At 42.6% G+C, this 13,456-nt stretch overlaps 1 protein-coding gene across 1 annotated transcript in view; it reads right to left on the minus strand.

Moving 5' to 3' along the window:
* Positions 1–8,642: 8,642 nt before the first annotated feature.
* Positions 8,643–13,456, minus strand: part of m1ap (meiosis 1 associated protein) — a 29,833-nt gene continuing 25,019 nt past the window's right edge. The window contains exons 6-11 of the mRNA XM_061095835.1: positions 12,162–12,303; positions 11,160–11,223; positions 10,947–11,089; positions 10,667–10,782; positions 10,352–10,433; positions 8,643–8,879 (exon numbers count right to left, since the gene is read on the minus strand). Of these exons, the coding sequence (XP_060951818.1) occupies positions 8,643–8,879; positions 10,352–10,433; positions 10,667–10,782; positions 10,947–11,089; positions 11,160–11,223; positions 12,162–12,303 (784 nt within the window). The remainder of the gene's footprint in view (positions 8,880–10,351; positions 10,434–10,666; positions 10,783–10,946; positions 11,090–11,159; positions 11,224–12,161; positions 12,304–13,456) is intronic.

The raw sequence follows: 13,456 nt of genomic DNA on the forward strand, positions 1-13,456 counted from the left end.
TGTGTGTGTGTGTGTGTGTGTGTGTGTGTGTGTGTGTGTGTGTGTGTGTGTGTGTGTGTGTGTGTGTGTGTGTGTGTGTGTGTGTGTGTGTGTGTGTGTGTGTGTGTGTGTGTGTGTGTGTGTGTGTGTGTGTGTGTGTGTTTAAGAAAGAGGGAGAGTGAGTGTTTGCATGGCAAACCCATAATTGGTGTACGAAGCCACAGTGCGGTCGTACAAACAGAAACCGTATGGATTTGCCAAAAGGAGCTCGGCCTACAGGCTTCACTGCAACAAGCTGAGAGAGAAACAAGTGGAGAGAGCAGCTTGTTGCAGTGACTGGGAAACTGTTGCTTTTCTGTTTCTCCACAGTTTGAGACAATGTGACGACGAGGACTCGATCTTTGACCGGATTGGAGCTTTCTTTTTTTGGGGTGGCTGGAACTTGGAACTTTTGTGTTCTCCGGACTGATGACTTATCTTAATTCCCACCAAAATAAAGATGTCGAACATTTTCAGCCCAGATCACTAATATATGACGTGGTTGCATCTTAGGATCGACTCGTTGGAAAAACTTCCCTGTTCCTGTTTGGGAGGAGGCATGAAAAGTGGGACTTTTGGACCCTATGTTGACGTACATGGTTCATAAAGGGTTTATAGATTTAATTTGGCAACTTGTTGCACAAGATAAAGTAATGTTATGTTTCTCTGTACGGACTAACAAACCAACACCCTGTAATGTGTCAGTACTTGTGTGTATGTGTCAGAAACAGCTGTGCTGTCTGTAAATATTACTAAAAATAAAAATGTCTCAGAAAACATAAAGCAACAAACTCCTCTTAAATGCAGCATCACTACTTCCCCTGTGTGATTTATCTCATCCCGAGCCAATTAGACACAGTTATCTTGTCTTTGAAAAGACTTTTCTGTTGTGGAGCGAGTGGGACAGTGAAACAGTCTGACCTCATCCTCCACTCCCCCCCCCCCCCCCCCCCCTCCGCCACGCTCTGTTTTTGTTGTTTCAGGCGGTTTCCAACCACTTAATCGCACCGTTAATGTCGAGCCTCGAAAAACGAGACAAAGACGTCCTTTCTTACTGGTCCTGTCCTTCTCACCCCCTTTCTTTTCCTCCCTGCGCCAATTCTGTTGTTGGGTTGCCGTGGCGACAGTTAATGGCGGCCGGTTCGTGTCGGACACGCCGTGCATTTCAACTGCGGAGGTGCTGTTGGAGGAGGCCAGCGAAAAATGGGAAGAGGGAGGGGAAAAAATGCAGCAGAGAAAAGGGGGAACGTGTTGGTGATCGTCCGGAGCTGAGGATGGGGACTGGGAAAATAAAGTGATGTAAATGAGAAGAGAGCAGATGAAAAAGAGGCTGACGTGAGGAAAGCTGGCTGCAGGAACCTGTCTGGTTGGCTTACAAACCGGTACAAACTGTTCCCTTCACTGCAGCCACCTCCGCCGCTGCCCTTCATCCCTATTTGTCCCTCTCTTTTTTTTTTTTTGTGAGGCCTTTATCCCCCCACCTGCTGCTGGAGAATGTTCTGGACAGGAAACTTCTCTAAAAAACGAAGTGACGTGCAGAGTAGGGGGAAGAAAAACAGAACTTCTGCCTTTCTCATTAAACTCCGGGTGAACTCATTGACAAGGCCCGGTGGAGGAAAGGGCACACACACACACACACACACACACACACACACACAGTGCACGGTGGTACTCTTTTTATGCTGTCAATGTTCTCTCCTTTATATAGCACTTCCTTGTTAGCATGTCTGCCGAAACAAGCTGTGTGTGTGTGTGTGTGTGTGTGTGTGTGTGTGTGTGTGTGTGTGTGTGTGTGTGTGTGTGTGTGTGTGTGTGTGTGTGTGTGTGTGTGTGTGTGTGTGTGTGTGTGTGTGTGTGTGTGTGTGTGTGTGTGTGTGTGTGTGTGTGTGTGTGTGTTTTGAAGACTTTGGCCACATTCTGGTCGTAAAATTCACTCAAGACATGAGAGCTAAACCTTGATAGTTGTGGAGTTTTCAGCGGCAGACACTTTTCAAAATGGGTCAAATCACAACATACTTTATCTCAAGGCATTTGGAGACTTTGTAATAGTCTAGAAAAAAGCCAACACGTCCATTTAACGGTGAGAAATGGGGCAGCCAGGAGAGGTGGTTGGACAGAGAGGAGAGTGAGACCAGAACAGTTGTGTAACCGTAATACCTCAGCTCTGTCAGACTGGTTGTTATGATGAAAAAAATTCTAATAGTGATACCGTATGCGTTTGTTATGACGATGACGCAAAAAAATACTCAACGGTTTTCTACGAGAGTTGGTGGAAGGATAATCTATTAAACTTTGGTGCGGATCCAGCAAATTCTTTTCGCCTTCTTAAAGGGCACGGCCTTTAATACTCGGATGCAAAGCAAATATCGCGGGTCAAAGTTCACCAAACTTGAACTGCCACACTGCGATATGCTCTGCCACAGGAAGTAAACGTTTGAGTCGTACAGATCAGAGTTGAACGGGACAATATGGTCGTTGATTTCTCAGAGAATAGATCAGGCATGTTTAGGGAAATTATATGTGGTTTCATAAAGGTGTCATTCTAGTTTAATACTGTAAATAATGATTAGAAGTTTGTGCTAAATGTGAAGTCCATTTGAGTAGATTTATGCATAGCTTTTTTTTAAGTTTTAAAGGTTTTTCTACTATTTATAGGCTTTAGATGCGCTGACTTCCTGTGGTGGCCTGGCTGCCTCACATTCAAGACAAGCCTCTGCGTAAAGCCCCAGCTGAGATGACTAACTTCTGGTTGTCGTATTTAACGAGAGTGGTATCAGTCTTCACCTTTGACTCAGGGAGGAAGTAGGAAGGCTATTTCCCAAGACGTTAGACTCTATTCCTTTAAAGGCTGTAACGTCCTTCAGAGTTTCTTCTGTGTAGCTATGATGAGTCTGAACACAAACACCCACAGAAAGTATCCTGGCTTCACTGGAGAGTGTGAATCCTAATGATGAGGTAATTTTTTTTCCCACTTAAATCAAATTTTAAATAGAACTTCACAAAAACAAACAGCTCACTTTCTGTCACCTCGTCTGCTCCCTTCCTCGCATTTGTCTCCTCATCTGCTTTGACCTTTAACACATCTGCAGAAACAGTTCAACCAACCGCCTGGTGTGTGTCTGTGTGTGTCTGTGTGTGTCTGTGCGTGTGTGTGTGTGTGTGAGTGTGTGTCTGTGTGTGTCTGTGTGACAGAGACGGCTATAGATAAGTCTACGTGTGAAAAAGTTTCTTCATCTCGCAGCACTGCAGCCATATCACCTTTTGTGCATGCCTGTGTGGTTGCGTGTGCGTTTGTGTGTTGTTGTGTATCTGTGGCCTCATACCGAAAAAGCATATCTCGCTTCATAGTTTCAGATCCACCTCTGGGAGCTCGGGAGAAATCAGTCAGTGGAAAGTCCTTCGGTGTTATGGTGCAGAGACAAGTGGATTCATTTTGAAAAAGGAGATAAAAAAAAAAGAAGCATAATCAGTATAGATAAATACACTGACTTCAAAAGGTAGACACAACCTTATTTGTGTGTGTGTGCACGTGATGATTCTAGTCAGTTTTGTCTGCAGGTTTGAGGTTTCTGCATTTCGTCTACACACACACACACACACATAAACACAAACCCACACACATAACCATTGACTATTAATAGGCCAGGGTCAGTCTTCCTTTTGTCTGCTCAACATCTTGTGGCTTTTTAAGGGTCTGTTGTTTGGTCGCTCCTTTTTTTTAAAGGTCATACACAAAGAGAACTGGTTCAGTCCGACACCAAGAAGCACTGACACTTGACATCACTCAAACCAACAGGTGCTTCTTGTGGGTTTCTGGATTGTTTTTACTTGCTGCAACAATGTTTTAACTTCAGCCCAAAAAATGATAATGCTTATCGCAGAGCTTTATGAATCCTGCGGAGCTTTGAGAATCCCCTTCATAAGAAACTAGGGAGACTGCACTTAATCTGTGCTGAGATCTGAGATATGTCAGAGGCTGAGTTGCGCGCACACACACACACACGGAAACACACACTCAAATTTTGTGAATGCACCTGTAGACCTGCAGTGCTTTTTTTTGGGGGGGGGCACTTGACTGGCCACTGCTGGGAGATGGAGGAGAGTGGTGAGAAACCGAGTTGTGGCCTCTGACACCAAAACAATGAGCTGAAAGACATTAAAACACTCTGCAGAGCTGCATGAATCGGTTGATAATTCATATAAAACATTGCCATTAGTGCAGAGCCCCTTAGGAAACCTAACAACTTTGTACTAATCTACATTTTAACATATAGCTCAATATGTTGCGTCCCTAAGCTTGTTAATACAGACGAGCTGCAAGGTTGAAAGAAGCGGAAAAAAGTTTTTTCTCGTCCTCTTTCAGATTCACACCTGTCAGCTGCACACTGTAAAATAAACGGAGGTGCTGGGTCTCTGCGTTTCCTGAATCTGTCGTCTGTTGGTGACATGAAGAATAAGAGACCTGATGTCACAGTCTGATTAAATGACGACTCGTCTGTGCTCTGCCTTCACCTGAAACCCAGCAGACCACCAGCTGTTTATTTTTAGCTCTGCGCAGACAAACCCATTCACTGGTGCGTCTGAAAGAGAGAGTTTCATTCACTCATTCTCTGCTCTCGGTGCTGTACCTGACAGAAATTACAGAGTCTCGCTCAGTTTCTGAATAAGAGGGGATGCCGATGCAGAGGAATGGGTGTGTAAAGGGATATTTCTTTCCAGCCTGGTGTGCTGGCTCGTAAATGTTTAAGGGACAATGACAAAACACGAAACTGAGTTCATGCTTAACCTCTGGAGCAGATGAGGTGATTCACGAGTCTGCGGCACAGACATGTTAACAAGCAAATCAGACATCCAGACATCAGGCCTGCGTAGGAGTCGAGACCTTTTCGGAGTTCTGTCGGCGGGATGATAATTCACGTCCCTGCAGCCTCCTGACTTCACCTCCTCACTTCCTCCTCGCCGAGAGGCACTTCCTCTTTCTGTTCTTACTCACAGCGGCTTGTGAGAGAGTTGATTATTCTCCGCCTGTAACTTGTGGGTGAACTGTGACTCTTGCGCTGCTTCGCATCCCGGCCCTGTCCCGCCGTGTGTGTCCGTCCAGTGACGACAATCGCAGGAAAGAGACAGTGTGTTATAGTTTATGAGACAGTTAGAGTCTGGCAGAGGGTTTGTTTCTGCAAAGAAGGAAATGGAACAGTGCGAAGCAAGCAGGAAGTCACAGTACTAATATTATCCCCACTCAGATACAGAAGCTGATGAGACATAGACGAGATATTACTGCACTTTTTAGACAGGCAGACCAGAAAAGATCTCCTTTTTTAAGGTCAGGACGGAAAAATGCAAAACACTTTGTGAAACTGCAAGAATAGTGTTTGAAAACTGAATCGGAGAAACAGCTGACGCAAGTTCACCGTCTGCAAAATGAGACAAGACGGTGCAGTGAAAGGTCATCGCTACACCCTCAGGAAACAATGAATCTGAACTCAAGAGACAAACTGTCTCCTGTGTGGTGGTATGTGATGACTGGCACCAGTTTCGTATTCTTTTGTGTGTTTTTTTTCTGAAAGTAACACTGACAAAAAAAGATGCGTCTCATCCGGTAACCGCACCAGGAACAGCTCATTTCACTAATCTTTGATTCTCTGATGATTATTGATTTATTAAAAATCTAAATTGTACTTTATGTTATTGACACTATCGGTTGAAAAGCTATGAAGGGTGGCGTGTGGAACTTTTAAAGTTTAATCTTAGGTCACATGACCAACATTTGACTTCATGAATTAGTTTTAATATAATGTTTCAACAGAGTTTTTAGTATAGACACTATTTCATGTTCATTCACATTGACACAGTTCATAGCACTTAAATAGTGATTTTAAAAAGGTGATAAAAGGTTACAATAGCTTTCATAATAATCCTCTCACCAAATACACAGTTTAATGTTTAACTTTTTAATGGTTGATAGAACTGATAAACTGGAACGGTGCTTGCAGAGCGCAAACATCCGCAAAGGCCAACACCCTATCCGCCATGTTAAAGAAATTGGGTTACAACCTAGTTATATAGTAGGTAACATAGTTCTATAGAAATGGGGGAATTTATTTACTGATTTTACAGAGAAAATTCATGGATCTTGACGAAAATAATCAGGCATGTTTATGAGTGTTGCACTTTGGTGCTACTGCATTGAATTTCTGCCTTGGTTAGGTATGTGCTGTACTGAGTGACCTTCTAGTTCAATATGGTTTCTTTAATGTTGCCCTTAAGCGCGTTCTGAGTCAACCTGATCGTCTGACCTTTGTGTTGCTGTGACAACTGCAAAGATAAGAGTGTTATCTATCAATAAATACACTCTGTTATATATTTATATCCATGTGGTTTTTCGTAGCCCTGTAAGTCAGTGACAGTTTCCATCCTGCAGACAGAAGGTCAACAGATGAGCTATGTTTGGAAGCAACATTTATTAACGCACAGTTCATAAACTGTTACAATACAACTCTGAGGGAACATTAATACATAAATAAATAAATAAATATATATATATATATAAATATGTAGAACTAACAAAAAGATCAAACAACAGCTCAATCACAGTTTAGCCAACTGGTATGAATTTACAGAGAGAACAAGTTACATCAATCCATGTTCTTTTCCTTTAAAGATCAAACAGTAAACTAGATTAAAACCATGACGACATTAAAGCTGAACAGGAACAAGACTGAGCTACTATGAGATAAAGATGTTTGTCATGTAAAACAACAAAGAACAAGAAAAGAAAAGCTCATATGGGTTTGAAAACTCAGCAAAACCCCTACAAGAACCCTCTGAATGAATCTGCAAACACAAACAATCAGACTTTTGTTGCTGTAGGTCACGTCCCATTAATGTCTCACAGTTGTGACATTTAATGAGGAGTGTGTTCAGGTCAAACCGAGGAACTCTGGCCGCGGGGAGAGGGAGAAGCTGCTGCGGTTCTGTTTCGAAAAAACAAACGAATGAAATTCAAACAATCAACTTGAGCTGGTGATGACCAAAAAGAAAGTACTGAGCGAGGAAGGAAAGGAGGGAGAGAGAGAGAAGTGGGTAAAATGTCAGCGGGTAGTTTTGGACGTGCAGATGAATTCTCCTCGGAGACAAAAGCATCGTTGTGGTTGTAATTCGGCGAATGCGGAAATCACCACGTCATGAAGTCATGGACCCTAATGTTATAAGGTTGAACAAGGGGGTGGAATGGCGGGAGACTGATTAAGTCTATGCGTGTGTGTGTGTGTGTGTGTGTGTGTGTGTGTGTGTGTGTGTGTGTGTGTGTGTGTGTGTGTGTGTGTGTGTGTGTGTGTGTGTGTGTGTGTGTGTGTGTGTGTGTGTGTGTGTGTGTGTGTGTGTGTGTGTGTGTGTGTGTGTGTTTGTGTTGATACTGCTCATTGACGAGTAATAAATTATTAAAAGGGATGATGGATTTTTGCAACGACCACAATCTACCAATCAGCATGAACAATCAATGTTGCTCAGAATTCAACCAGTGATGTCACTGCATGCACTCGAGTTAACCCCTCCACACGCACACACACACACAGGAAATTCTTCATAGCAAAGTTACCATGTTTAAAATCCGTTTTCTCTGTTCTCCTTCCATCCAACCCCCCACCTCGCCGCCTTTCAAGCCCCAGAGAGAGAGCGTGCTGTGGGGTGAGGGCGAGCAGAGAGGCCCCTCTGTCTGCTGCTCTCCTCTCCCTCTGTCATTAAAACACTGAAGCTGTGTTCACACTGGGACTTAAGGGCAAAATGGAAAAACGGAATGTGCATATGTGTTTGTCTATAAGTCGCTATAGTATCAAAGCTGCTGTGCGTCTGCTTTATTGCGCCCTGAGTTGAATATCTGTCACTGGTTTCTTTGTGTTTTGAGATTTTGGGTTTTACTGCGTGTGTGGGCGGCTGTGCTGCAACATGCTTACATCAGCTTTTAATTCCTCTCATATCCCCAAACAACCGCCTCTTTTGTCATTTTTGGGGAATTTCTTTATTAGTCTGTTCCCTCCATCTTCCATTGTCCCGCTGTTTCCCTTCTTTTCATTTTCTCTCCTGCTTTTTCATTGTTTTGAACGTGTCTTTTTCTTTAAAGTTTGTCAGCCACAGCAATCTTAAGATGGCAGTGACTTGAAACTTTCCTTTCTCGCATGCACAAACACACACACACACGCCCACACACACACGCTTGGTTAATCGGACGCCATCATAAAGTCCGTGAGCAATCATGCAGCTCGCAAAACCTTTAAAGTCACAGTCATTTGCACAATGCGAACACACTCATGCTTTGTTGCACTTTGGGTTATGACAGCTTTTTTTCGCACCTACTTTCGTCTCTATTTATTCTTACCAGACGTATAACATAAGCAAGGTGTGAGTTTAACAAGCCTCAGTGTGCGTATTTGTGTGTGTGTGCGTTTGTGTGTGTCTGTGAGCCACACTGCGTCTCACTCGAAAGCCTTTTTGAATTGACATGTTGGCTTTTCAAACTGTTTCTATGTTAAATGACTTGTAAAGAATGTTATTCACGGCCTCGCTCTCTCTCTCCCCTGTCATTGTATTGCTCCCTCGGCCCACTCACCCTCCTTGGGTTGCTCTCACTATATTATCATGGAGTCATCATTGTCTTCCTCCTGTTGGGATGGAGCAGGGCCCCCCCTTCCACCGCTGCTGCTGCTGAGGAGCGTCAGCGCCAGGCGGGAGGCCTTTGCAGACGGAGGCCCCAGGGCGGAGGAAATGGAGAAGGAGGAGGAGGTGTGGAGGGAGGATGAAGGCATAGGAGCCACGGTGGCTCTGACCCTGCTGCTTGATCCCAGTTGGCGACTCTGGTTTTGTGGCTGAATGGAGACAACGCACACCCTTCAGATTTCAAATTCACAATAATACCGTAAAGTTCTGAAATCACAAGAGATAAATAGGCAAATTAATTGAATACTGCAGGAGAGAGGAGTAAGGAAGTAGTGAGATAAGAGGGGGAGGTTCCACATAAGGTGGAACCAAAGAGAGATAAAGAAAAAGAAAAACGGAGAAGGACATTAACAGAGTGTTTGTATAAACAATCCCAAACATGCAGCTGAGTGTCAGTCACCACACTGGATAAATCAAATTGAACCAAAGCGTTCCTTCTGCAGAACAGAGAAAACAGTGTTTCTCTGTTGTCGTGAACGATTTGCATGTTGTCATCATACTGTTATCGAGCCGGATGACTCACATCGACAACAGCTACATGCTCCCAGGACGCAGTAGGTTCCAATAAATGTGAAGGAAATAACATGGAAGGCCGAACTGAGACAATCTGCTTAACTAACATATTGATGATTTAAATTTAAAATACTCAATGACATATTTACAGAAGTTGAATTCTTAGCGATGCATTCAATGCAAATAGGGTCTAAACCGCAAAGTACCACGGTAGTGACAGGTCAGATGTATGTCTTAATACCAAACTATAAAAACCATAATGTATAATATATAAACTATATAATCTATAAAAATAATGTATTATTTGTTTCAAATAAATACACTCTACAAACAGTAATTATTTGACGCAATGAGAGTTTTACTCCAACCATTGATATTTCAAAATCATCTTCATTGACAGCTATGAAAGGTTTTATGTTATATTCTGTTGTGGGATGTACCAAAGTAAATTTGTGAGGCATTGAATCATCTTTTTTGTCCCACTTGAGACCTAGTATAAATTATACTTTACTTATACTTTACTTAAAGTAATCCAATATTTCACCAACAAAAAGAAAAGTGCATACCTACACCAAGCCCCAACATTTCCCTTAAGTTTAATAATCCTTGGGGGAAAAATGTAATGGGTTCCTCCCTGACCCACATTGCATCTTTCATTAAAGATTTATGGTAATCTGTCCTGTAGATTTGATGTAATGCTGCCCCGACCCTAACAGACAGACTAAAAAACATCGTACCACTTGAAATACATTGACAGCTTTCTATCTGCTTTTTCTCCTGAGGCCGACCTAGGCGGTTTGCTGCATCACTTCCCTTCATCAGAGAAAATAATAATTTACACGAAAATCAAGTTTGTACTTATGTGTGTGTGTGATTACAGTAAGAGGGTCACTGTATCTAGAGAGTTCTGCCATCTGGTTGACCAGGAAGTGACAAATGAGGAGGACATTTCATTAGTTAATCCCTGTATAAGGCATTAAAAAGGTTTATACAAATATTTGTGCTTCTTTCAGCCATAACGTTGGTCCTTAATTAAGTGATAATGGTTGAGTTCATATGAGAGCAGCGCTTCATGACCTTTACACTGTCATAAAACTGTGTTGTTTACCTGCCGAGGCTGTCTGCCGGCTGTGGCCCTACTGCCCTCTGCTGGTTGAGACTGGTCTCTGAGGACAGCTGCTGGTTGGAGCCTGGAATCATCAATCATCATCATTGTCATCATCAAATAAACATCCTGATGTAATGAAACTGGGGATTAAGAGTCATTATGAAATGTTGAATCATTTCCACAGATCCCTATAGAAACAGACCCTCTGCTGGTCATTTTAGAGACTACAGGTTTCATGTATCTCTGCACTGGCTTCACCTGCTGTCTTCGTCCATTTTTATTTAAATGTTTTATAAATGTGTCTCTGGTGCAGACCTGTATGGGTAGCGTTGCTGTGAGAGCAGGCCTCTGCTCTTGAGATGCTGGTAGAGGTTACTGCTCAGAGAGAGGGGGTTGAACACAAACTCCTCGTCCAGCTGAGTGAGACAACTCTGACACACGGAACAGAGACAGAAAACATGCAGGTATCAAGCTAAGCAGCACATCAGAGTGTTTAGACTGTTTTAAAGTTTATAGTTTTGTGGTGTTTCTACTTTGTCAATGCTTCTGTCTGTGTATGCACGGTGTGTATAACAAACAAAGTTCAAACCCTAACCTGAACTGTCTGCATGGCATCAGGTGCAGGGTCCTGAGTTGGGATAGGCTGATGGCAGGGCAGCAGCAACTCTCTGGAGGCCACAGGCTTCAGAAGGAGGGTGAGAGACAGGGACGACTGGAGGACGTAGTGAGAATACACACCTGTATACACACAAACATACAGATGAGTGCATACACACACACACACAAACACAAACAAACACACACTGACCTGAGCTTTCGGCTGTCGACCTTTGGACAGGCTCCACTTGCAGCAGCAGGAATAAGTCACGACTCTGAAAAAAAAGGCAACTAAGATAATGTCACAAAACTAATGCTTGTTGGTTGGTTTGGTTTTAGCAAGACTAAGCAAAAAACAAATGTACCGATTTGAATTAAATTGTGTGGGGGGATGGGGCATGAGCCAATGAAGAACACATTTTGGCAGGGATCCGGCTAAGGAAGCGAATCCAGGGATTTTGTTTCACCTTCTTTAGCATTGTGTTTTCATCATTTCATCATTGTTTTTCATCATTTTCATTGATTCATAGGTCTTAATGAAAAATCTGCAATGTTGTCTGATACTATCAAAGTTAAATGTGGTTTCATAAGGGGACTGTTGGGCCTTATGGACTTATGCCATCTACTGAGTGTCATTCCTGCTTAGTTTTATTTGGATTTCCCAAGTGTTTCGGGATATTTGAATGGCTTAATTCATTTTTCTGTTACTTCCTGTTTGACTTTGAAGTTTCAGTTTGCCATGTGTGTCTTTTGCTGGTTTTACTCCCTGTTTTAGGCTAATGTGTTTCACCTGTGCCCTATTATCCCTTTCTACCGTGTGTATTTAGTCTGTGCTCCTTTGGTTTCTGCTCTGTTCCCTGGTGTTTCACCATGTTTTGCTTCCAGAGATCTGCACCTACCTGCACTGCCTGATGTTTGCTTCTCAAGTTCCTGTAACCTACACCCCACTGAACAAATATGACTAATACCAATCTAGTCTTAAACCTACAACCTGGTTTATGTGATGCAAAACCACACACATAGATTGGCAGTGTGAGATAAAACATCCTGGAATTGTCAAAACAGTCCTAGATGTGAATATATGCAGCTGTAACAGAAACAGTGGGGTCTCAGCTTAGACAGCCATACGAGATGTACACGTTTTCTTGTTGTCAAATGTTTCACAAGTTCTTTTTGAGGCTTTCTGTCAATGTCCAAATTGTGAGTCACACACCCTGAGTGTGTGGCAGAGAGCGTGGAACAAGTTGTGGTTGGCCTCCATTTCTTCCCAGTCCAGCTGCCAGCAGGTGGTGGGACGGATCACCAATGGCAGGCCGTACAGCACACTCTCACACACTCCCTCTGCACGCAGAACCCTGTAACACACACACAAAACACTTTGGTCAGCCCACAAGATCAAGGACTGGTGGGTCTACTCTGTCAGACAATGTTTTGTGGCCTTTTTGACTTCATTACGGAAAAAGATGTTTACACATGTCATGAAAACCAAGTTTCTTTTCATCTAGGTCCCGAGTTGTGTTTCAGCAGCATATGGCAGAGGAACAGGATGACATCATCCCTGCTGAGGTAAAGTGTGAAGCTTCATTTGAATGTCACTGCTGCAAACCATTATTAGTATGGAAAGCAAACACACACACATACACAAACAAAAAAAACTCTGGTATTGACCTGTATGCAAAACACACACCAATTCAAATCAGGGAAAAGAAAGAAACTGTTAAGCTGGTTTAGGCACTGTGAGACAGCGTGTGTAGACACAACACAGTGCAGCACTCACTTGTGTATGGGATGCTTTGTGTGTGTCTTTGTGTATGTGTATGTGTATGTGTATGTGTATGTGTATGTGTATGTGTGTGTGTATGTGTATTATTTGTCTTTGAACATCACTCCTCTGCTATTGATAGCCCAGTTAATGAGTTCTTAAATATCAAGTGGCATGTGCTGTAAGAATAATTTGTGTAATGACACATGAAAATGTATTCAAACACTATTAAATGGAAACAAATTAAAACCGTAAGAAAAACAGTATCAAACAATTTAATATCATCCCTCTTATTTAAAGTTTGATAAATCACAAACTTCTAATTTGATTTTCAGGCTTATTTGATTCAGTTAAACAAGAATCTCACAGTCTTTTAGACAATAACATTTTATTAGATTGTGATCATAATTATTGCCTTCTACTGTATAGGCTGCATAGAGTTGCAGCTATGCTTCCATGCACTGATACACATATTCTGGACTTCATGTGAATATAATGGAATAAATACAGTTTCATATTTTTCTGCCATTGATTAAGACTGGTAGTGAGTTTTGTTGGATTTGTTGAGGAAATGAGAAACGTGATTGTTTAGTAGCTGATTTCGTTCAGTCATTGAGGATTAACGGTTTGGTTCCTGACAGTTTCCTCTCTGCTGCATTTGGCTTTTTCATGTGATCGCTGCCGATGGGGATCTGATCGGTCCCAGGGCCGGGTCTAGACAGGCATGTATGAGGGGGCAGCCACAA

The sequence above is a fragment of the Limanda limanda genome, chromosome 22 (assembly GCF_963576545.1).
Source record: "Limanda limanda chromosome 22, fLimLim1.1, whole genome shotgun sequence".
Lineage (NCBI taxonomy): Eukaryota > Metazoa > Chordata > Actinopteri > Pleuronectiformes > Pleuronectidae > Limanda > Limanda limanda.